Genomic DNA, 23,935 nt, shown 5'->3' with positions numbered 1-23,935 from the left:
TAAATAATAATATTATTATTTGAATTCAATCATTTTGGATTGCTATTATTCAAATGTACCATGATAATAAACGCACAGTCTTCCTCTCCTGAGTTAATGGAGTTCTGAAGCTTAAACCCACCACCACACTGCTCTCATGAGGTTAGCAAGGATGATAATATTTGGATTATTTTTGTATTTGTTCTTGGGTAGGTATTGAACACAGGCCAAATGCAACAGGTCCAACTTATAATGAATTTCACTAAAATTTGAATTTTTTATAGTACTAGGCAGCCGTACTGGGTTGTCTTTTATTTTATCTTATTTGCCTTTTGTACTTGCATTGCTGATTGCAATTGCAACCTGCAGCGTCTGCAGCAGTAACCAAAAGAGTTTTAAAAAAACTATGTTTGCCTTTGCAGTTGCACCCTGCAGCCTGCACTCTGCAGTAGCGCGCGAAACGTTGTAGCGGGCGGTTGTGTACAGTGTGCTAGTTTTGTGTTCGCACTTCGTATTTATTTCGTGATTATTGATCGCCAAAGTTTATTTTATATTATTCAAGTGTATAAAATTTGTTTTACCTAATTTTATAACAACGGTAAGCTACAGATACAATTTTTTTAATGCTAAGACATTTTTTCAAGTGTAGAAGGTACCTAGATAACTAATTTAAAAAAATATTTCAATAATTTTGATAACCTACATTGAATTTTAAATTTATTTAGTCGCTTTGTAAATAATAAACATTTTTCAAGTACCGGACTAGAAAAAGTTAAAATGTTTAAAATCACAACATTGAATACGATAGTTCAAAAGTAAAACATGATAACAGCCAAAAATAATTCTAATATTAATTTTAATTATTATTTTTCATTGCTTTACAAGTCTTTTTTATTCTAGATACATACTAATCAGAATAAATAATAAAAAATATGTACAAGCTTCATGTAACTCACAAAGATATTATTATAAGGATTTTTTTCCGATTTTTTTCTTTTTATAAGCTGCTGTAAGGCTAGTGAATCTTAAATCGAATACACATTTTGACGTAATATTTTTTGATCATTCAAGGCCGTTATGCACGAACGAACGCCGTATGGTAAACGGGGAATCCTCTATAGATTTCATACAGTGTGTAGACCCTTGCCCCTTCTTTAATTTTGTTTAAAAAACGTGCGCACGCGTCGATCTCACCACCTGCCGGTTCAATGTTATCTATGCGATGGATGCACTCCCAAAAATTCCATAAGATTGATACCTATTATAAATTACCGTTATAGTAGTATATTATATACGAGTAGGTGTATGCTATCTGTGATAACATAATTGACTTTTTCCTATAAGGCTTCGGATGATCATAAAGTCTTGAGTTACAGACCTAGGTCGGGCCCGGGCTAGGTAAATATAATAGGTAATTGAGCTTTCTTTCATCATCATTGTCAGCCTGTTTTAACGACCCATTAGGGGACCAGACTCATGTCTCCCACAAGGAGCTTAGATCTACCACGCTACTCAATAGGAATTAAAATAAAATGAATTTTATTGTTAAAAGAAGTCTCTCTAAAATAGTACTGAGGACCCTTAATTAAGTTTGAAAAACCTGTATCTCAGGATACAGTTTAATCCCGGTTTAGGAGTAGGAGACGGCTTGAGATAATTTTTGTTTCTGTAACATTAATAGCCATTGTCTGTCTGTCGGGCGTTGATGCCGCACATATTTATCAGGTTATTGCAAATCGTAGAAAAAAAATATTTAAATATTTACTAGAAGAGAATACTTACTTATTAATAAAAATATGCAACACTTTTCCTTTTTATCTATTGTACCTACCTACCTATGTAGAAAAAAAAATACGTAGTACGTACGATGGTGACGATGCAATATGTAGATGGTACGATGGTGACTTTTTTTGCTTACGTACGTGTTATACGTAAGCAAAAAAAAGTCACCATTGTCCAGCATTAGCTATGTAATGTAGGTGACATTTTTGCTAATTTTAATATTTTTTTACATGTTTTGCAATAATGATCACGTTTTAATATAACATCGTGATTTGTACATTAAATTTTATCTCGGGTCGAATGTTATCGCAATCTTGCATGACCCAAATTTTGCGTCAGAACATCAGAAGACGTGCGAAAATGGACCAGAGTTTATCATAATGTATCCGATTCATTTCACTTCACCTATAAAAACAAAATGGTGCATGATGTATTCATGTTACATACCTTCAATCTTCACCTGTACCTACTCTCTGTTCTAGTCTATTTTTTTCATAGCAATGATTTTGATTGACTGATCAAGCAGATGGCCTACCTAAAGAGTGGTAAGTTATAACCACTGTCTACAACAGAGTAAGTATAAGTAGATCAATAACTTTGCAAAACACTGAACATATTTTAACACTAAAATAGATAGGTACGCCACTCTATAAAAAGTGCCTAAATTGCTAAAATCTTTCAGTTTTGCGTGAAATTAGTTGTATATATGTATAAGTAGGTATGTACCTACATCTTAATTATAAACTGTTAACTATTGCATCTATCTAATCTAATCTTGTTTGTATTAAGGCATCTTGTGTGTCATAAAATCTGCTTTTTTTTTCTTGTAATCTAACTTACATTATAAATGTCAAAGTTTGGATAAATATTGTATGGATGGATGTTTGTTAATCATTTATACTAGAATGGCTGAAGGGATGAAGTTTAGTACAGAAAATATAGTTTAAAATAGCTCAGTAAAATTAAGTTTGATACATACGCATTCTACTTTCTTTAAAAAAAAATCTGTATTCGCACCTATTTGAAGGAATGTATGAGATTATTAAATGTTGAAAACTTACAGTTTTTGAAAAAATTATACACATTTTTTCAAAAACTATTGATTCTGAAGTTTTAGATAGGGTAATTATTATTTAAGCGAACATAAATTACCTTTTTCACTGAAGGTTTTTGTGGCTTCCTACTCGTACTACTTACTCCTACTATTCTGGAATTACCTACTCGTATATTATTTGAGGGCGTTGGTTATGATGGTTGGTTGGTATTTTTCAAAAAAAAATCTTTAATATTGGTAAGATACTGGAGTTTCTAATTCCTACCTAATATACCCTATTCCTAGTTAAATTCTAATACATGTTGTATCTTTATATCTCAGTCCACACACGTTGACTAACATAAACAAACGTTTTTTCTTAGAAGTTTTCGTGACTAATACTAGAGAATGAGTACGTTCCAGTCTGTTTATTATTACGACTAATCGCTCGGGAAAGTACTGACACTTTGCTTTTCTCTGCACCTAAGCAACTTAAATATCGTAAGACTTAAAAAATCAAAATTATTTACTTTATCCTAATTCAATATTATTTTGTGTATTATTTGATTTAAAACATTGTTAGTACAATCAATTATTGAGTACTTCCCTGACTTCCAAGATATTGTAAACTATATCTTCCGTGTCTGTGGAATTCCATAGATTCCCTTGATTTTACATGAAAATACCTACAAGTTTTTAGGTTGGCCTAAGAAATTGGCCGAATAACTAACTACAAAGGGATGCGTGGTAGCTAGCCAGGCAAAACTAATAAGGGATGTATGTTCCTAAAATGATCCGAAATCCGAAATCCGAAAAATAAATAATTCCAGAATAATTTTATATAATTAGGCTAGCAACAATTCTTATTCAGGCATCGATATGCAACCTAACCTTGTCACCTAAATACCCACAATTAGCTAGTGCTAAGATAAACGCACAGTGCCTAACTATATTACATCATCTAGTAATATCACTAACTGTATTAGAGTTACGCTCCTGCTATCGGGGTTATAAATCATTTTAGCACTAGATATATATACTTGATGCATTGTTTATTAAGTTGATTATTTAGCCAGTAATTAAAAATGAAAAATATTTTCTACTCTCTATCTATCTACTTAACTAAAATAAGTCTATAATCTAAATTTATAAAAATGCTTCTTACTAAGTTTTTATGTCCTCGCCTACCTATCTAACACCATTTACTTATATGTTAATGTACTTAGTAGTATGCAAAATATCCAAATCCGACTAACTAGTTACCAACCTACGCTTGCTATGCATATCAGCTTCTATTTGTGGAGATATCCTTCAAGTATCTAGTTCAAGTAAACTTCCTAGTAAAGTAATGTTGTATACTCCAATAACGTAGCCTCGACAATGTCTAAATGTCGATTGGACCATTTAACGAGCGTAGCCGGCGATGCTAAATACGACTACAAGAATAGGGTCCACTGTTTGCACTGGGCAGTGATAAACTGTCCATTAGCTGGGAACCCTTGTCAATTCAGGGCTGCTAAATGACATTGAGTTATACTTTGTTTTTTTTTATTTCAACAACTTAGACAAGTAATATGATGGTTATTACTTAACTAAAAAATTAAAATAATTCAGGGGATAACTGTATATTATAAAACTCTTCAATTTACCAAATCAATATTTTATATATTTTAAATGAAAATATCCCATTGTCAACATACATATATTCTATATTCTTGGATTTTATTTATCCCATCTTAGCACACTTACAATATGAACCCTGGAATGGGTATTTATCAACCCTGCTCTTGCGTTAAGCCAGGGGATAAATCACAAAGGGATAGAGACATTAAAATTCTCTTGGGGGTGTTTAGGGATTCAATCGATAACAAATTGACGATGTGACAATAATGTGCACAATGCAGTACAAATTCTGCGAGATGAACTAAATTGGTATCACGATAAAATGTCACTTATCATGTTTTGGTTGTTAGGCATCGATATAAATTAAACGGACATTTTTTAATTTAAAACAAAGTCTATGGAGTTTATCTTTTTTATAAAAATTATAACACACTTATGTACACGAATATCCAAATGAGCCTTTTGGCAAATACTAGATCATAGTAGACTAGAATAGCCTCGCGGTTTCACCCGCGTAGATCCCATTCCCGTGGGAAACGGGGATAAAATATAGCATATGTAGATAATGTAGATTTCTATTGTTAAAATAACTTTTCAAATCGGTCCCGTAGTTTTTCAATTTATTCCTCACATTCAAAAATAGAAAAATACAACTCTTTCCTTTATCTATACTTAATATTATGAAGCTGAAGAATTTGTTTGTTATTTGTTTGTTTGATTGAACGCGCTAATCTCAGGAACTACTGGTCCAATTTGAAAAATTCTTTCAGTGTTAGATAGCCCATTTATCAAGGAAGGCTATAGGCTATATTTTATCCCTGTTTTCCTACGGGAACAGAAACCACGCGGGTGAAACCGCGCGGCATTTGCCAGTACTTAATATTAGCACAGAATACATATGATATTAGTCTAGATAGGTAATTGACTCCCCTCCCCGGTTCAATGAACAACAACTTTATTATAAACTAAACAATCAACAACAATCGGTCTCATACAAATACTCGTAAATCAGTGAGATGAATCAATCTCATATGATACCAAAATGAATAAAACTAAAACGTGTTTACGAAACTCCGCCATTACGAAGAATCGCTTTTCCGTTCTGAAATCAATTGATGCTTCAAACACTGACTCGTTGGGTCAGTGCTCATGGCTGCTATAGTTTTGGGTTTGAGTCAGTCGATACAAAACACTCATTGATAAAGGGTAAGTAGGTACTGGATTTGGATAGGTCTACCGGCGGCGGCGCGTGACCTATGCTATGATGTGCTTTTTTTATCTGTTCATGTAGTGTGGAGGGTAATAGATGGCATCACCAAAATAAACATAATATCGCACCTTTAGAATTATTGAGACGTAATGCAAAAATCAAGTTTTTGGAAAACAGTGAATAAAAATTCGTAGTCTCGACATTTTAAAGAAAATGGATCGCAATTGGATATTGTTTAATCATAAATATTTTTTACATTTGCATATTATAATATACCTACTTATCTACCTCCAGTGTGAAGTAAATTAAACATAAATAATTTATAATTAAATATTTATGTTAAATTAAAAAAAAAACTAGCAATTTAGGTATTTGTTTGACTAAATACACATATTTTTAAAAAGACGAAACCGCGTATCATTTCTCAATAAGTCTGTAAAGCTTTTGATATTTAATAAGGGGACACTTTCGTGTCTTAAATAGACCCAAGCCGCATCGGGTCTTTACGTTAGTGAAAATGATCACACTTACTTACCTTATGTTTATTATTATTTGGACGCAATTCGGATTGGTTCTTTACATTTATGAATTCTCGAAATACTGACAGATCACTACTGTTTGCGTCGCATTCAGACCGAACGCATGCAAGGGAAAGGGTTGGCGTGATAGGGACCTAAATATGCGCATATATCCTTTTAACACGAAAATACGGCTGTGTTTATTGTCAGACGATGGGTATGTTCGTTGTAAGTCATTCTATGACTAAAAGTCTAAATCTGAAAATTTTGGATTAGGTCTCTATAATTTTAAAGGTGTGATATGAAGACGCCCAATCCTTCAAGGTCATAGTATTCAAGACCCTATCATAGATAGTATCAGCCATAATCTATAAACGTACTATCTAATAGTATAACTATCAGTAGAAGCGTTAAAATCTTTAGGTACTCCAGCTCAAGCACCCAGCTGTCTGTTACGTAACCGTTTCACAATGTTCCAATTGGTTTTATTGAGTCTACCCACGAGGATGATCTATTTTTCTCAAAACCACTTCCGTGCAATGAAGATTTATCGGCGATTTGGTTGCCCACGCGCCTTTTTATGCTGTCATTGAAAAATTGTTCTCTTTTGTTAAATTGACTGGTTTTCGACGAATCCACAGCTAATTTTTCTGCTGTTTACTCCGAAACCTAAGCAAGCTGCGAGTCAGCGGGACTGACAAAAAAATGACAAACGAATTTTGCAATTAACAGAAAACAGAAAAACCGCGCTCATGTTGCGGAAAAAAGAAACTGATTTGAAATCCTTTTACCAAAAGGAAGCTACATTATCAGGGACTAACATCATCATTAACAACCCATATTCGGCTCACTGCTGAGCACGAGTCTACTCTCAGGATCAGAAGGGTTAGGCCTTAGTCCACCACGCTGTCCCAGACTTCACACACCTAGAGAATTAAGAAAAATTTCAGGTATGCAGGTTTCTTCACGATGTTTTCTTTCCGTTTGAGATACGTGACATTTAATTTCTTAAATGCACATAACTGAAAAGTTCAAGGAGCATGACCCGGGCCGCATTCGAACCTACGCCCTCGGAAAGGAGACAGAGGTCATATCCACTGGGCTATCACGTCTTTCGTCGGGACAAACATAGACTGTATTTATCCCCTATTAGAACTATAATATAATTAATATGAAGAATTCTAGCAAATTAACACAATACTATTTCTATACTAAGACCGTTTATCGATTATTCATCGAGCAATTAGTAAATTAGTGATGTGTGTGCAAACATCACTCGATGAAATCAACTGACAGCTGTCCTGTCATTAACGAAATGGCGGATCGCGTTTCAGTTGGCGGAACCACGCGTTCCTTGTTTACTAATTCTATGTACACTTTGTTTACTAATTCTATGTACACTTTGTTTACTAATTCTATGGGTGGCTTCTTTTTTTTTTAGGGTTTTTATAATTATAATGTATGATGGAGCGCAATGGTATGGGTAGAATTGTGTTTTTTTTTATTCTTTACAAGTTAACCCTTGACTGCAATCTCATGTATCATTTTACAACTTCAACAGCGTCTACTTAAAATTTCTATATACCTACCTATCTCAAAAACTTTCAATAATAATTCGGCTTTCAATAATATGGGGACAGGAATCGATGATTGTGAGTTTATTATATTTAGTATATTTTAATTTATTTAAAAACTAAACAGTGTTCATGAAGTTTCGCGGTTCTCTGAAATCGGCTCGATCGACTTTATCCTCCGAAACAACAAAAGCGAGTAGCGCATTTTATAAGAAACTAGATTTTATAAGAACAAAGGGATAAACAATATAGCCTATAACACTCACACATAACGTGACGTTCTATTTGGAGAATAATTTTTCAAACCGGTAGACCCAAAGATTACCCCCTACAACCTCAGAAACTTCTCTTTATAATATTAGTAGGTACAGATAAAATAATATAACCTAGTAAAGCGTGTTTGGAGTCTCGACAAAATTAAATAGCAAAACATTTTAACCCCTTATTTTCAACGCTGCGTCAGCGTTGTATTTACTTTAAGCGTTAAGGTTCGTGGCCCTCTACATTACAACCGCGTCTAGGTCACAGAGCGCCTCATTATCGGCTTATTAATGGCAATTTGTATTCCAATCCTACCCGCCTCGCTACAACGCCGGCCTTGACTCCTTGCCAGCTTAAACTAAATAATAACGATTATATTGATGTTTAACAGTATTGGAACAGCGAGGTGGGTCTAAGCTCCATATCCCCTCTCCCAGAGAATTTTTACTGAAAAAAAAGCTCAGTATTTTATAGCCTGAACCAGGAATCGAACCCGTTCAACAGGCTAATTCACTAACGTTGACATATACGAAATTGAGATTATAAGTAACAAATTTTCTGCCGATGCCTACTGACAACCCTTCGTGGATATCATACAGTAACTAAATGACATTTCTCAGTTGAAATGATGTTCATTTTAATAGGTTGTTAATAAAGACCAAATTAGTGAATAAGCCAGCTGATTTCGATAGGTGATAATGATTTTACTTTCATACCAAAATTCGTCTCACGGCATTAAAGTTATAAGTCTATGGCAAAGAATCTCGAAAAACGTTAGTGATGCTAAATATAGACGTTATAAAATTATCGATAATCGTGTTAAATACGTGTAAGTCACTGTCAAAAGCTTACGATTACATAAGTCATTCTTAAATTATATACGCATGGTCAAACATTAATGTTAGTGTAGGTCGTTCAACTTTCCCAACATACGCGATAGAATATTCAATATGACGTGCGTGTTTTGAGTACGTGATAGATTTACATGCATTTCCATACATCTCGGGAAGCGAGGCGGCCGGAACGATCACCGACACTACTTGTTCACTGACATAGATATTGATTTATTCATTACATTAGAAAAACATACAAAAAAAAGAAAATATATAACCGTGCCGGATATCTGGGGTGTTCTTTTCTAGCAGACGCCCCGCAGTTTCAATCGCGCAGTTCCCATTTCCGTGGAAATATAGAGATAAAATAAAAATACAGCCTGTGTTCATCAGGGATAATGTAGGAATCTAATGATGAAAGAATTTTTCAAATCGGTCTAGTAGTTTTAGAGCCTGTTCAATACAAACAAGCAAACAGTCAAATCCTTCCTCTTTATTATATTAGTATCTACGATATATACCTACCTAATGGGCGAATTTCGTGGATCGATAATTTTCACTCGGAGTTTTCTGTAAAAAAAGAAAAGCTCAATATTACAGCATAAGCATGTTCAGCGGAGCCAACAAGTTAGTAGTTGTGCTGATACTTAATCTTGCTAAAATTATTTGTTTTGTTACAGGTACATAGACTATTATAAAACATCGCAATGGTTTCAAAATCTACAAAAAGGACTCAAGCTAAATATTCAATGTGAAAACTAAAATGAGACGTAAAAGTGTGTTTTGTGTGTCCTAGTAAAGTGCTGAAGTTGTGTCGAAATCGATAAACGATCAAAATGGAGACGGATATGCATAACTCGACATTAGAACCGATCTATCCGCGGGAGGCGACCATTTTAGCCGCAGTGTGCGCCTGTATCTTCAGTATAGTTGGAGTAATAGGTGAGTTATCTTTATCCGCCTATATTAACGGCCTTATAGGAGAGAGGATATGGAGCTAGACCCACCACTCTGCTTCAATGCGGATTGGCAAGCTAAGGTGATAATTAACGACCACTATCGAAAGTAAATGATATTGACTGGGACCGGCGGCTTAAATTGCTAATGAGAGTAGTCAATTTATAGTAATAATCTACTCTTCTCTATAACAGAACACCGAGTCGCCATGAACTATAGCTTCCCTTCTTAAATGGATGTTGTTTATTATATCATCATCAGGCAATGGACGTAGGCCTTTTGTAGGGACTTCCAAAAACCACGGTCCACCAAGTGGGCTGTTTATGACGTCCATTAGAGCGGTACTAAACTTGATTTGATTTGATCAACCCATAATCGGCTCACTGCTGAGCTCGAGTCTCTTTTTAGAATGAGAGGGAGGTTAGGCCAATAGTCCACCACGCTGGCCCAATGCGGATTGGCAGACTTCACATACACAGAGAATTACGAAAATTCTTTGGTATGCAGGTTTTCTCACTATGTTTTCCTTCACCGTTAGAGACACGTGATATTTAATTTCTAACTCAATATTTCTTCTTTACCTCCAAGCCTCTACTCAATTAAACTATTTGGTCAGTGGATTGATAAGTTAAATAAGGGCATTCCTCTATATTTAAATGAATAAATAGATAATAGATTAACAACACTTGCCTGTTTAAATATTGATCTGTCATTGACTTGTATGTTTGCGTTGCTTATGGCTTGATGGGGTGATGTGTATGGATAATATATGCACTGTATGACAGCACAGATAATGGGCGTGAATAAGTGCTTAATTAGCAATTCACAGTAGGCAAACATTGATGAGCTATCTCACGTTGTAACTTACTGCGTAAAAAAGCTCTTAATAGTAATATCCGGTTAAGTCGTTAGGTATTAAATAATTTAAGTCCTAGAGTTTGACTTAAAGAACTAATTTCAGTCTACTTGACGAAAGTAGACTCGTAGAAGTTCGTTGCTAATAGTGTTTGGTCAGTACACTGCGATCATCGAAACAGCTTATTACCCGCTCGTTTATCGATAACAGTTTATTATGTAGGTATTGAACGTACGTATCACATCACTATAAGTTCGGGGAAGAATACAATCAGGGTTGCCAGTAGCAAAGAATTTAAATTACAAATATAAATTGTTTATAGGTTTTGGTACTTCAAAAGGTGCTATACATGATCCTATTACCAAGATTCCAATTTTTTTTTTGTACACCACAAAATAAGGCAACAAACAATATAACAAACAAATGAGAAAATAAGGATACAAAAAGGCGGTTATCGCTTCATGGCGATCTCTATGTTTCATGAAGTTGTTGTTTTAATCGACTCGTGGAGAAAGTCTTATTCATAGGTGGCCTACTTCAGGGGCCTGATAGATGATTTGAACTGTTGACCAATGCGGATTCGTGAAACTGACGCGACCTGGCAATCGTACCCAAGACCTCTGTAGCTTATCAACAGTTACACCATCGGTGCCAGAGGTCGTCAAACAGAATACAAGTCATCTATACTTACTAGCTGAAGCCGCGTGGTTTCACCCGCGTGGTTACCGGTCCCTTAGGAATACGGGAATAATATATAGCTATAGCCTTCCTCAATAAATGGACTATCTTACACTGAAAGAATTTTTCAAATCGGACCAGTAGTTCCTGAGATTAGCGCGTTCAAACAAACAAATTCTTTAAAGCTTTATAATATTAGTATAGATAAAGAGGTGAAGTTTGTGGTATAGTAGGGGGTAATATCTCTGTATCTACTGAACCGATTTTCAAAACTCTTTTACCAATAGAAAGCCACGTTATTTGTGAGTGTTATAGGCTATATTTTATCCCCGTATGCTCACGGGTACAGGAACTGTACGGATAAAGTCGCGGGGCGTCGGCCCTAAACGAAACGCACTGTTTATACCCTGTGCTGCGCGAGGCGGTAAACACAAACAGTCGACTATTGTTTCATACGGTGTCATAACAACTCGCACGCTTCCATTGCATAACTTCGCTTTTTGTTTAACTTAGATAGCATGGCGCTTGACGACAGCGCCAGATGGATAGCCTGGGTTGCGATTCCGCTATTTTATACTCGTCGACGAACTTTTCGTCTATAACCTCAGCGCTGTGACATCGATCAATCATCTTGTCACAAAAGGTAAATTAAAAATTTTATAAAATGCCCGAAGATCATGAAATTAACTGGAATAACGACTTTTACGCCAGAAATTCTTAACAGTATTTCCTTTCTGGCTTTCAAATGAAAAAAGCCGCGTCGAAATTTGTCTATCTGTTTGTGAGTACGATGCCATAGACACACACAGACAGATTGAAGTCAAAATTATAATAACCCTTTTTTCACCCCTAAAAATTATAACACCCCTCTGCATCGGTGGTTATAAATACAGGGGCCTGAGATAGAGCTCAACGTCCAATTGGAAGCTGTTTTGGCCGTTTAGCTATAACGATAGACAGACATATCCCATTTTATGGATGCCGAACATTGGCTTGAAAGGTAGCAGAGCCTGTAGCCAAGTGGCCCGTCCATTCTCTTTGCTTACGACAGGTCACGTGATCAAGTTGTCGATCCGATCTGTCATTCCCATACATTTTTCTAGTTTTCGAAGCATTAGCGTTTGTAGAAAGAGAATCGACGTGCCACTTGGCTAGAGGCCCAGGTTTCAGGGGCTTGATTTTTTTTATTACAAAAAAATATTTGTCATATATCTTAAACATGACCAATATACCCATTTCCCTCCAACTAGTCGGAAAATACTGTGTTAGTCTAACACAGTATTTTCCGACTAGTAAGAACACTGTTAGAAGTAGGTACGACAATAGTTCATCGGACGGGGATCGAACCGGCCTGTATTAATATCGATTCCGCGTTGAACGTCCAAATCGATTATTATGCGTTCAACTGTTGGAAATATGTACGTGACTGCGATGGTCGGGCTTGATTGGGCTTCTCGCTAAAAGTTGTATGTTCAAGTGATATAACACTGAGGAATATCCAGCTGATTGAAAGAATACAATAAGGAACTTAAGCTAACTTATCCTAATAACTATACAAATCATGCCCACGTGGAATGGTGGCAAGAATACTGGCTGCATTTCCGCGCTGGACAGCCAGGCTGATCCTTTGCGCAAAAAATGAGCCAGCCCTTCTGTCACCAGTCGAGGCAACAAGCCGCGGTGAAATGATACGGAAAAATTTTTGATTTTTTAGCTGATTTGTTGTTCCCATGGTTAGTATAGGCATATGTTTAGTATGGTTAGTACATGGCTTAGGAACATAAAGTTCTGTGAGTACGTGATAGACTTTCTTTTGTTATTTTAATAAAGGACTCTTCGATTACTTTCACTGCGAATTGTTGCATTGTTATAATCGATGATTTTCCACCTGATATCAGGTAGACCGTTTTGCTTAATTCGTGGACTATTTACCCGCTTTTTACCGCTATTTACTATTTAAAATCCGCATAATTTTGTCAGTCCTTTTAGCATTGCAATATTTTGAGTAGTTATTGCGTAATACAACAAAATATATATAAAGCTAAAGAGTTTGTTTGTTTGATTGAACGCGCTAATCTCAGGAACTACTGGTCCGATTTGAAAAATTCTTTTAGTGTTAGATAGCCCATTTATCGAGGAAGGCTATAGGCTATAAATTATCCCCGTTTTTCTACGGGAACAGGATCCACGCGGGTGAAACCGCGCGGCGTCAGCTAGTAACAAAATAAAATTATTACCATTCACCAAGACCTTCTTCAAAATAGCACAGAGTTACAAAATAAGCCCATTTTTAATGACTTCTACAGGAGGATATTTCTTAAAGGAATGGTGATTTGTATAGCTTAAACCCACCACGCTGTTCCTCACTTCACTTGATAAAATACCCAAGAAGATATGCCGAGATATATAGTTGTTTGCTTCTTTTTTGCCTGCAATGATGTCTGACAGTTGCACTTGATTGATTGCATCCGGCGGCGGGACTAGAGAAAAATAAACGATAAAAATAAATAACACAATAATATACAGATTATTTATAATTATATGCATAAGGAAATGTCTTTAACAAACAATTCCATTCCGTATATATTATGTACTAGCTGTCGCCGCGCAGTTTCACGCCGCGCAGTGGTTCCTGTTCCCGTAGGAAAACGGGGATAATATATATCCTATAGCCTTCCTCGATAAATGGACTATCTGTCACTAAAAGAATTTTTCAAATCGGACCAGTAGTTCCTGAGATTAGCGCGTTCAATCAAACAAACTCTTCAGCTTTATAATATTAGTATAGATAAAGAAAGTGTAAAAATATTGTACCTTCATTACCACCCTATAATAGCAGGCTATCTTTGACGTATTCTAGTTGACATATACGAAATTGAGATTCTATGTGAAAATGTCATCCGGTGGTTACTGGTGGATATCACACAGTATTTATAATATGACATTTTGTCAATTGATTTGATGTTTATTTTAATAGGTTGATAATAATGCCAAAATAGTGAATAGGCCAGCAGACGAGATATTTTATTTTAACACTTTTACCAGAGTAAAGATATTGTGTTTTTACGGCTATTAATACGGGTATTAATTATGCAAAATTACAGCTTTCTAGTATGTACGGACTATCTCGGAGAAGCGCTATAAACCTTTTTGTTGACCACGGAACTCTGAAAACACAGTAAAATTAAATAACATATTTTATTTTGTAGTGTTTGTAAAGTAAAAACGAGAAAGATAATTAATTTCTGTATTTAATTTTAGGCTTAAAGATAATTTGAATATGGCGTGTTCAATTTCCGCCTACTTCTAACCGATTTCAAAAAGGAGGAGGTTCTTAAATTGTTTGGTGGACTAAGTATATATTTTTCTTGAATTACTTTGAAAAGATTTATTTTAAAATTACTAAAAATATATACCTATGTAATGTACCTATTTAAGGTCCTCTAAGTAAAAGTTTGATAGCTACGTTTACACATCATCATTTACAACCCATATTCAACTCACTGTTGAGTACGAGTCTCCTCTCAGAATAAAACGGGTTAGGCTAATTTAGTCCACCACGCTGGCCCAAAGCGGATTAGCAGACTTCACACACCTAGACAATTAAGAAAATTCTCAGGTATGCATATTATAACTTACGATGTTTTTGCACTGTTTCAGACACGTTATATTTAATTAGTTAAAATGCATTTTCTTCAACACTCTAATTATTTTTTAAGTAAGAGGTTCGCTGTCACTTGGAAATTTTAACAAGGGTTCGTGAAGCCGAAAGTTTGAGAAACCCTGCACTAGGCTATGACGGCTCTTTACGTTTACACAGTAAACAATAAATTGCATCTGTAATTAAATGATTCATTACTCATTCTCAGGGCAGCATCACATCTTGTATTACCTACGGTACATGCAGAACGATTCCGTGAGCGAAGTGCGTTGAACCTAAGGCGTGCGCAATTAAATGATCGAATCTATTGGTACTGGGCCACGGGTGATCGAGTCGTTCGAGTGGCGGGAACAGTGGCACTTCATTGATGTAAAAATGCATCAATCAGTCAATCAATCAATCAATTAATCAAAGTTCATTTATTTCAAATAGGCTTAGTTTACAAGCTCTTTCGAAACGTCAGGTAATAATATTATACTTAAGATGACGGTGATAATAATAACTTAAAACTTTGTTTTTTTTTTTTTTTTTAGTATGGTATTTTATTGTTTTTCCCTTTTTATTTTAGTTAATTGTAATTTACTTTATTTAATTTACTTTATTTAATTTTAGTATTTTAAGTTTAAGTTATTATTATTGTTTATTTTAGTTAATAAGGTTGTTGTGTGCTGTGTTTGTGGCGGCATCTGGTCAACGGTTCCAACTGAAAACCAGCGCTGCATGCTCTTTTTATTTAAAGAGTATGTAGCATTATGCTGAGTTGGATCCCTTTACTGGGTTGTGCCACACATCGCAGGATATTGTTCAAGAACAAATTGTGTTGTGTGGCATAATTCACTAATAAAGCTTTTTTCTTTTCTTCTTTCTTTCTAAAATTAAAGTTACGAGGGTTCCAAACGCGCCTTGGTCCGAGAAAAGCCCACAACAAACTCAGCCATCTACCCTGAGGACTCATTACGTACTGCTGGCCTATTCATTAACTTTGAGTAGCTTTGCCGCGACTTTGTCCGCGTGGAGTAGTTACTTTAGGTTTTGGCTAACGCTTTAGCGAAACTTTAACCGTTTACGCAGCGTAAGCTTTCATTAGGAAAAAATCACCCGATTTTGAAACATTCTTCATTGGTGCTCCGCTCCTATTAGCCTTAGCGTGAAAATGTATAGCCTATAGCCTTCTTAGATAAATGGGCTATCTAGCATTGAAAAACTTTTCAGATCGGACCCGTAAGCAGTTCCTGAGATTAGCGCGTCCAAGCAAACAAACAATGAAACTCTTCAGCTTTATAATATTACTCGTAGTAGAACTTTATAATATTACTAGCCCAGTGGATATGACCTCTGCCTCCGATCGAATCCGGTCCGGGCCATGCACCTACAACTTTTCATCATCACCATTATTGATGATACTACAATTTTTCAGTTGTGTGCATTTTAAAAATTAAATATCACGTGTCTCAAACGGTGAAGGAAAACATCGTGAGGAAACCTGCATACCAGAGAATATTTCAATTCTCTGCGTGTGTGAAGTCTACATTGGGCCAGCGTGGTGGATTATTGGTCTAACCCCTCTCATTCTGAGAGCAGACTCGAGCTCAGCAGTGAGCCGAATATGGGTTGATAATGATGAACTATGGTAGGAGCATCCAGCGACCTTTTGTAATGTATAGACGAAAGTTTTGCTTACCACAATATTTAAAAGCAAGGAAGAAGCGAAATCGACACAGGAAATAGTATATTTGTCTATCAATCTCGTAGACTAGGAGGATAGGCTTATAGACAGAGGAACTGAGACTGAAAGTATGTTTTCCTGTGTCTAACTCTAAACCTAAATTGATGAATTGATAGATAATTAATTGATAATGAATTGAAGATATCATAAAAGCAATAAGTTAAAAGACACGCATATGTCTGTGACGCATCTCTATGCCTGCACGTAAGCAGCCATATCCTGTTTAAAATGAAGTTTTGGTTGCATGATTCATTGCTTTCGATTGATTCGCTTGACCTCTATATTACCACGTAAAACTCATGGGAATTTCTTAATATCGCCGCAAGTTAAATATTACAGTAATTAAACGCAATCTATGACGTCGTAATTTTTGTTTTGCCCTTGGCTTAGTTTCGTTTAATATTCGAATTATTCCATCTTGCACCTATAGGCTATAATATACTCAGAGGCACAATTATCCGCCCTCTTTAATACGCGAGTATACTATACTGGGCCGATAATTGTGCCTCTAAGTATACTAATACAAGCCGACGTCCCGCGGTTTCACCCGCGTAATTCTGTTTCCGTGAGAATACGAGGATATTTTATCCTGATAGTATGTCACTCACAAATAACGTGGGTTTTTAGTGGCAAAAGAAGTTTCAAAATCGGTTAAATAGATCCAGAGATTAGTCCTACAAACCACTAACTTTACCTCTCTGATCTCTACAGTATTTAGTACTGTTTCTAGGTCTAGTTGTTAGATCATTGAAAATATCATAGAATGTAGGATTTTGTAATGATCTAATTCTTAGAGTAATGCTAGGACGTTGCACGTAAATTTTAGATGCAAACAAAAAACTAATCTAATATCAGAGTTTCGATAGCAGTGTGATATTTTTAGATGAAACTAATGCCTAATATTATAAACATATACGAGCGAAGGCCCGCGACTTCGTCCGTTTGGAAGTCAGTTTTTCACAAATCTCACAAAAAACATAACTTTTTTCGGGATAAAAAGTAGCCTATGTGTCAATCATATGTGTCAGAGTAGTATCTATCTTCGTTTAAAATTCAGGCAAATCGGCGTTAAAGAGTAACAAACATCCATACAAACTTTCGCGTTTATGATATTAGTAGGATAGGATTTTATTCTAGTACGGCTATAGGCGTATATATTCTATCACGAAACTAGACTTGATGTCGGGGGCCAGCCCCCCTAGGAAATAATCCTAGATACGCCAAATGATACGGAACCCTAAAAAATAACAGCTGGTTCAATTGTCCAGTGCATCAATTAACCATATGATCGATCTTGTTTGCCCAAACTGTCACATGGAGTCATTAATGGATCGACCGACCGACCACGGCGGACCAACCGATAAATTGACAGCTTGATTGATATACCCCATACCCCTAAACTACCATGAAATGTTTATTTTACCCCAAAAGATAAAATTTGATGGCCTCAGTAATGTATACTATACTACTGGACGCCCGCTACTCCGTTCGCGTGAACTTCATTTTTCATAAATACCGCTTGAACCCTGGATTTTTCCGAGATATTCTGCTCTATGGTCTCATTTATCACCAAAATTCATCTAAATCTAATGCTAAACAGACAGACAAACCACAACAAATCCAGCAAGAACCATGGAAATGCGTGGGCGTTTGAGATTTAATTGATTTTTTATTGTGTGTGAAAATTCTATACTAATATTATAAAGCTGAAGAGTTTCTTTGTTTGTTTGATTGAACGCGATAATCTCAGGAACTACTGGTCCGATTTAAAAATTCTTTCAGTGTTAGATAGCCCATTTATCGAGGAAGGCTATAGGCTATATATCATTACCGTATTTCTACGGGAACGGGAACCACGCGGGTAAAACCGCGCGGCGTCAGCTAGTAATTCGATGAAAATTAACATAAACCCGTGATAGCCCAGTGGATACGATCTCTGCCTCCGATTCTGGAGGACGTAGGCTCGAATCCGGTCCGGGGCATGCACCTTCGACTTTTCAGTTGTGTGCATTATAAGAAATTAAATATCACGTATCTCAAACGGTGAAGGAAAAACATCGTGAGGAAACCAGCACTGCATACCTGAGAATTTTCTTAAATCTCTACGTTTGTAAATCTGCCAATCCGCATTGGGCTAGAGTGGTAGACTATTGGCCTAACCCCTCTCATAATGATAATGATGGATAAATAAAACTATTTTACAAGCTTTTATTTAACTTACAATATTACGAGTATCTATATCATGTTTTTCTTGCAGGCAACTTCATAACGACTGTGGCGCTGCTCATGCACCCCAAGCTGCGCGGGCATGTCACCACCATGTTCGTGCTCTCTCTGTGCGTGTCCGACCTGCTGTTCTGCAGCATCAACCTGCCGCTCACTGCGAACAGGTGAGCGAACGCAGACTTTACGAGTATTGTATAACTAGACTCCACGCCATGGAAGAAGCCCTGTGACTAAAATCTGAACTAAAATTGACAGCGCCTTACACTAATGACCGCCATTACCAATTGACAATGAGCGCCTTAAGACACTAGCGCCGCGTCTACGGGACTTGTTTCGTGGCGCGGAGTATAGTCGACGCCCCGCGGTTTAACCCGAGTAATTCCCGTCCCCGTGAGATTACGAGGATAAAATATAGCTTATGACACTCAAAAGTAACGTGACTTTCTAGTGCTAAAAGAGTTATCAGAATCGGTTCAATAGATCCAGGTATTACCCCATTACAATATTTATTATGTTATTTGTAGGTATAGAGGATGAGAAACATATAAATTGCAAGTAGAATCAAAAGCTTTATTATGTAGCAATGATATTGCAAAGCAAGACGATTGAATTACCTTTTATTCCTTCGCATTTGGCTAAGTTTTGAATCTTTCGTGGAGGGGGAATTGGAGAAAGGTACAGTGGACCCACTATAGAGATAAAACTTGAAGTCATATCATAGGTGATCTGTGTGCAGGTATATCCAGGAGCAGTGGGTGCTTGGCCCGCAGCTGTGTCAGATGTTCGCCTTCGTGTTCTACGGCAACGAGGCGGTGTCCCTGTTGTCTATGGTCGCCATTACCATCAACAGGTGAGATTACCTTTTCTATTAAATTATTTTGAACTTCTTTCCGATCTCCGACTGTCACTTACCCAAATGGCTAGTAGATATTTCTATTATTAGATTGTTTTGGCTGGTGGGAGGCTTCGGCCGTGGCTATTTACCACCCTACCGGAAAAGACGTACCGCCAAGCGATTAGGCGTTCCGGTACGATGCCGCGTAGAAACCTAAAGGGGTGTGGATTTTTATCCTCCTCCTAACAAGTTAGCCCGCTTCCATCTTAGACTGCAACATCACTTACCATCAGGTGAGATTGTAGTCAAGGGCTAACTTGTAAAGAATAAAAAAAACCGTATCTGTGTAAGTTTGTTCACTCTGCAAAAATTGAGCCAAAATTATGGTTGTTTGAAATAGAGATAGACTAAATGCTTTTTTTTCTTTCTTATCATTATCAACCCATATTGGGATCACTGCTGAGCACGAGTCTCCTCTCAGAATGAGAGGAGTTAGGCTAATAGTCCACCGCGCTGGCTCAATGCGGATTGGCAGACTTTACACACGCAGAGATTAAGAAATTTCTCGGGTATGCAGTTTTCCTGACGATGTTTTTTCTTCGCCGTTTGAGACACGTCAAACGTGATATTTAATTTCTTAAAAATCACACAACTGAGTGATGATTCAAAGTTGGAGGTGTATTGGATTCGAACCCACACCATCGAAAATCGGAGGCAGAGAGAGATCATATCCACTGGGCTTTTAGTATACCCTGGATTAACACAAGATATTTTTTTCCGATAAAATCCTTAGATGTCGCGCATTTTGTAATAACCCGTGTTTCCGCTAATTTAGTATAAAAAATTCCTGTCTTGCCCAAATTTCGTCGTCTTACCCCACGACTGGGCACCCGAGCAAGTACCTAAGGTCGTGACGTAAGCCACGCACGATCTGTGCAGTGATAAATAACTCGCAGACATTTATACACTTGTTGAGTGTTCCCACATATTATTTTTATTTCACGATACTCGAGCGTTACGGGGAGGGGGAGGGGGGCTGAGTTAGTGTATTGCTTTTATCTTTTACACCTTCCGGGATAAAAAGCGTAATACGTCTTGTTCGTGTAACTGACATCTTTAGTAGTTGTGGAGCACAGACTATATTATGTAGCTAGTGTAGTAACTAATATAGCCCGTGATAGCCCAGTGGATATGACCTCTGCCTCCGATTCCGGAGGGTGTGGGTTCCAATCCGGTCCGGGGCATGCACCTCCAACTTTTCAGTTGTGTGCATTTTAAGAAATTAAATATCACGTGTCTCAAACGGTGAAGGAAAACATCGTGAGGAAACCTGCATACCAGAGAATTATCTTAATTCTCTGCGTGTGTGAAGTCTGCCAATCCGCATTGGGCCAGCGTGGTGGACTATTGGCCTAACCCCTCTCATTCTGAGAGGAGACTCGAGCTCAGCAGTGAGCTGAATATGAGTTCATGACTGGTACTGGTAGTAACTAATTACATATAAGTTAGCAGTTGCACGTTGTCAACATCTCCTGAGGATGCTCCGGTTTCGGGGTGAAACGTACGTAGAGAGTATTTTATTATTATTTTTTTTTATTCTTTACTAGCCCTTGACTACAATCTCACCTGATGGTAAGTGATGATGCAATCTAAGATGGAAGCGGGCTAACTTGTTAGGAGGAGGATGAAAATCTTCACTCCTTTCGGTTTCTACAAGACATCGTTTCAACGCTAGGTCGGTAGGGTAGTACTAGCCACGGCCGAAGCCTCCCACCAGCCAGACCTGGACAAATTAAGAAAATCTCAGTCTGCCCAGCCGGGGATCGAACCCAGGACCTCCGTTTTGTAAATCCACCGCGCATACCACTGCGCCACGGAGGCAGTCAAACTAATCGTCCAGTTGGGTGAGATCAGCGCCCCCTTGCGATAGGTCAAAGAAATCTCAATATACCTACGCTGAATGTATTATTTATTGACATTGCAATTTGAGATATTGATTCGTTTACGTCACACAACCCGCTCGCTCGAACTGTTTCAAGTCTCAATTCTCAAGCACCTCAAGATTGCGTTTGATTTATTATTTTTGAACCAGTCAATTGACTTCAAAGCTTCCTTTAGTCCATAGTAGTCCTACTGGCTAAACATCTTTGCGAGAAAGAATGGATTTTTTATTAAAATAATCAAATATAAATAAATATCGCAAGTAAAAGTCGCATTTCCACAGTCAAAAACATTTGATGAGCATGTATTTCAGTATTAGGGTAACTTAAATCTACACTTATAATAAATCTAAATGATGAAGAAACCTGGTACAACTGTCAAAAGGCTTAAAAGACGAGCATCACAAGCTGTCATGAAATAGACACTACATTATTATATATGGGCAAATCACTGGATTTTGCACCAAACACGCCTTAGTACAAACACTTAAAATCCCGCTGAATGTCTCAAGACAGATTGCAGGAATATTGAGAAACTAAAAAATAATAATAATAATAAATCTGTAGAGAGGTCAATTCTTAACATGTAATATATTTCCAAAATAACTATCAGGGGGTGATTAGTGATCGATACTGATGCCAAAAATGCAATCAGTAAAATTTTTCGTTATAGAAACAAAAACTACTCGACGGATTTTGACGAAACTTGGTAAAATTATTCTTCATACTCCTGGGCAGATTATAGTATACTTTTCATCACACTACGATCAATAGGAGCAGAGCAGTGAAGGGAAATGTTGGGAAAACGGGAAAAGTTACTCCATTTTTACAGCGATACTACTGAAGGGTTGGATTACAAAGATCTAAGGTAATTACTGTAAGGACGAAGTCGCGGGCGTCCGCTAGTGTATAATATAATGTTTTCATCTATGTATAGTAGTTGCTTGAGCAAATAAATCAGTGAACAATTCGTGTATTTTTTTGTAAATAAAACAATAAAACAGGCCAAGTTTTTAAAAAGGGTAGATCTGTCAAAATGTTTACAACACGTTGCAACAGTAAAAATAAGCAACAGAGAGACTGTTCGCTTTAAAAACAATAGTAGGTCGACAGTTCCTTACAAGGGCTGATTTATTGTCGTATTTTAAGATACGAGTACAACTCGATTGTGTATTTTGAAAGTGTGTCACGAACTGTTTTTTTTCAGAATTCGGTATTTTAATTTGTAATTACAATTTCCAATGGCATCTGCAGATTGCGAAATGTTAAACGAACGTAAAACGTAACCCCAGAATACATATACAAGACGTAACACAGAATTGTTTCAGAAGACTGAAGTTATAAGAGGCCGAGTGTTTTCTTAAAAATATAACCCATGTTATTGCTAAAAACATAACCCTCCTTCTTATGCAGCAGTTAAAATTAAATACAAGTTCATTCCTTTTCATTCAAGTATGCATAAAAAAATACATGCTATTAAAATACTTAAATTAAATAAATCAAATAGTATAATAATAACTGCATAAATTATTTCATTCGATTTGAAAATAGTGTTACAATTTCATTAATTGTTAGTCGAAGCTTTTCACAATTAATTGAAAAGACTTTCGGAACAGTAACAGCTGACTCAACATTATGGCAATAATTTCATGAGGAAGGTCAAAGTATGTTGACAGTTTTCCCTTTCAGCTTTTACCAGATGATTGTCATGTGGAACAGTAATACATAATATTAATATTAATTGCACGGCACACTGACTGATCGAATAGCACAAAATCAAATTTATTAGTTACAATATTCCTATTAGTTACAATATTCCTGGCGCTCAACTGTGGGGTAGTGCATGCGACACTAGCCTAAATATCCTGCAAAGAATGCAAAATAAAATACTACGTACTATCGCCAACTCGCCGTGGTTTATCACGAATGAGGAACTACATCATAATTTGCAAATTTGCACAGTAAAGGACGAAGTTAGGGAGCTAGCCAAAAGATACAAGAAGCGACTCCTTATTCATCCTAATATCTTAGCAAACAGACTCTTGACTGATGACTGTCCGAGGCGTCTTAAACGTAAACGCATACTCGACCTGGACATTTAAAAAAACAGGACGCACCAAATGAGCGCCGACTCCTAATGAGGATCGACCTCCACAAGACAAAGACACTCGCAACATATTTGTTTATAGTCTTAGGACTGATCGCAGATTGGCCGTACAAGAAAAAAAAAAAAACAATATTCC

General features: G+C 36.7%; 1 protein-coding gene across 1 annotated transcript in view; it reads left to right on the top strand.

Moving 5' to 3' along the window:
- The first annotated feature begins 439 nt into the window (after positions 1-439).
- The window catches only part of LOC112056570 (protein trapped in endoderm-1), a 41,427-nt gene continuing 17,931 nt past the window's right edge, over positions 440-23,935 (top strand). The window contains exons 1-4 of the mRNA XM_052885685.1: positions 440-577; positions 9,494-9,755; positions 18,949-19,081; positions 19,654-19,767. Of these exons, the coding sequence (XP_052741645.1) occupies positions 9,650-9,755; positions 18,949-19,081; positions 19,654-19,767 (353 nt within the window). The 5' untranslated portion in view covers positions 440-577; positions 9,494-9,649. The remainder of the gene's footprint in view (positions 578-9,493; positions 9,756-18,948; positions 19,082-19,653; positions 19,768-23,935) is intronic.

Source organism: Bicyclus anynana, chromosome 15, assembly GCF_947172395.1.
Source record: "Bicyclus anynana chromosome 15, ilBicAnyn1.1, whole genome shotgun sequence".
Classification (NCBI taxonomy): Eukaryota; Metazoa; Arthropoda; class Insecta; order Lepidoptera; family Nymphalidae; genus Bicyclus; species Bicyclus anynana.
The sequence above is the reverse complement of the archived record's forward strand: the minus strand, read 5'-3'. Positions and strand labels throughout refer to the sequence as shown.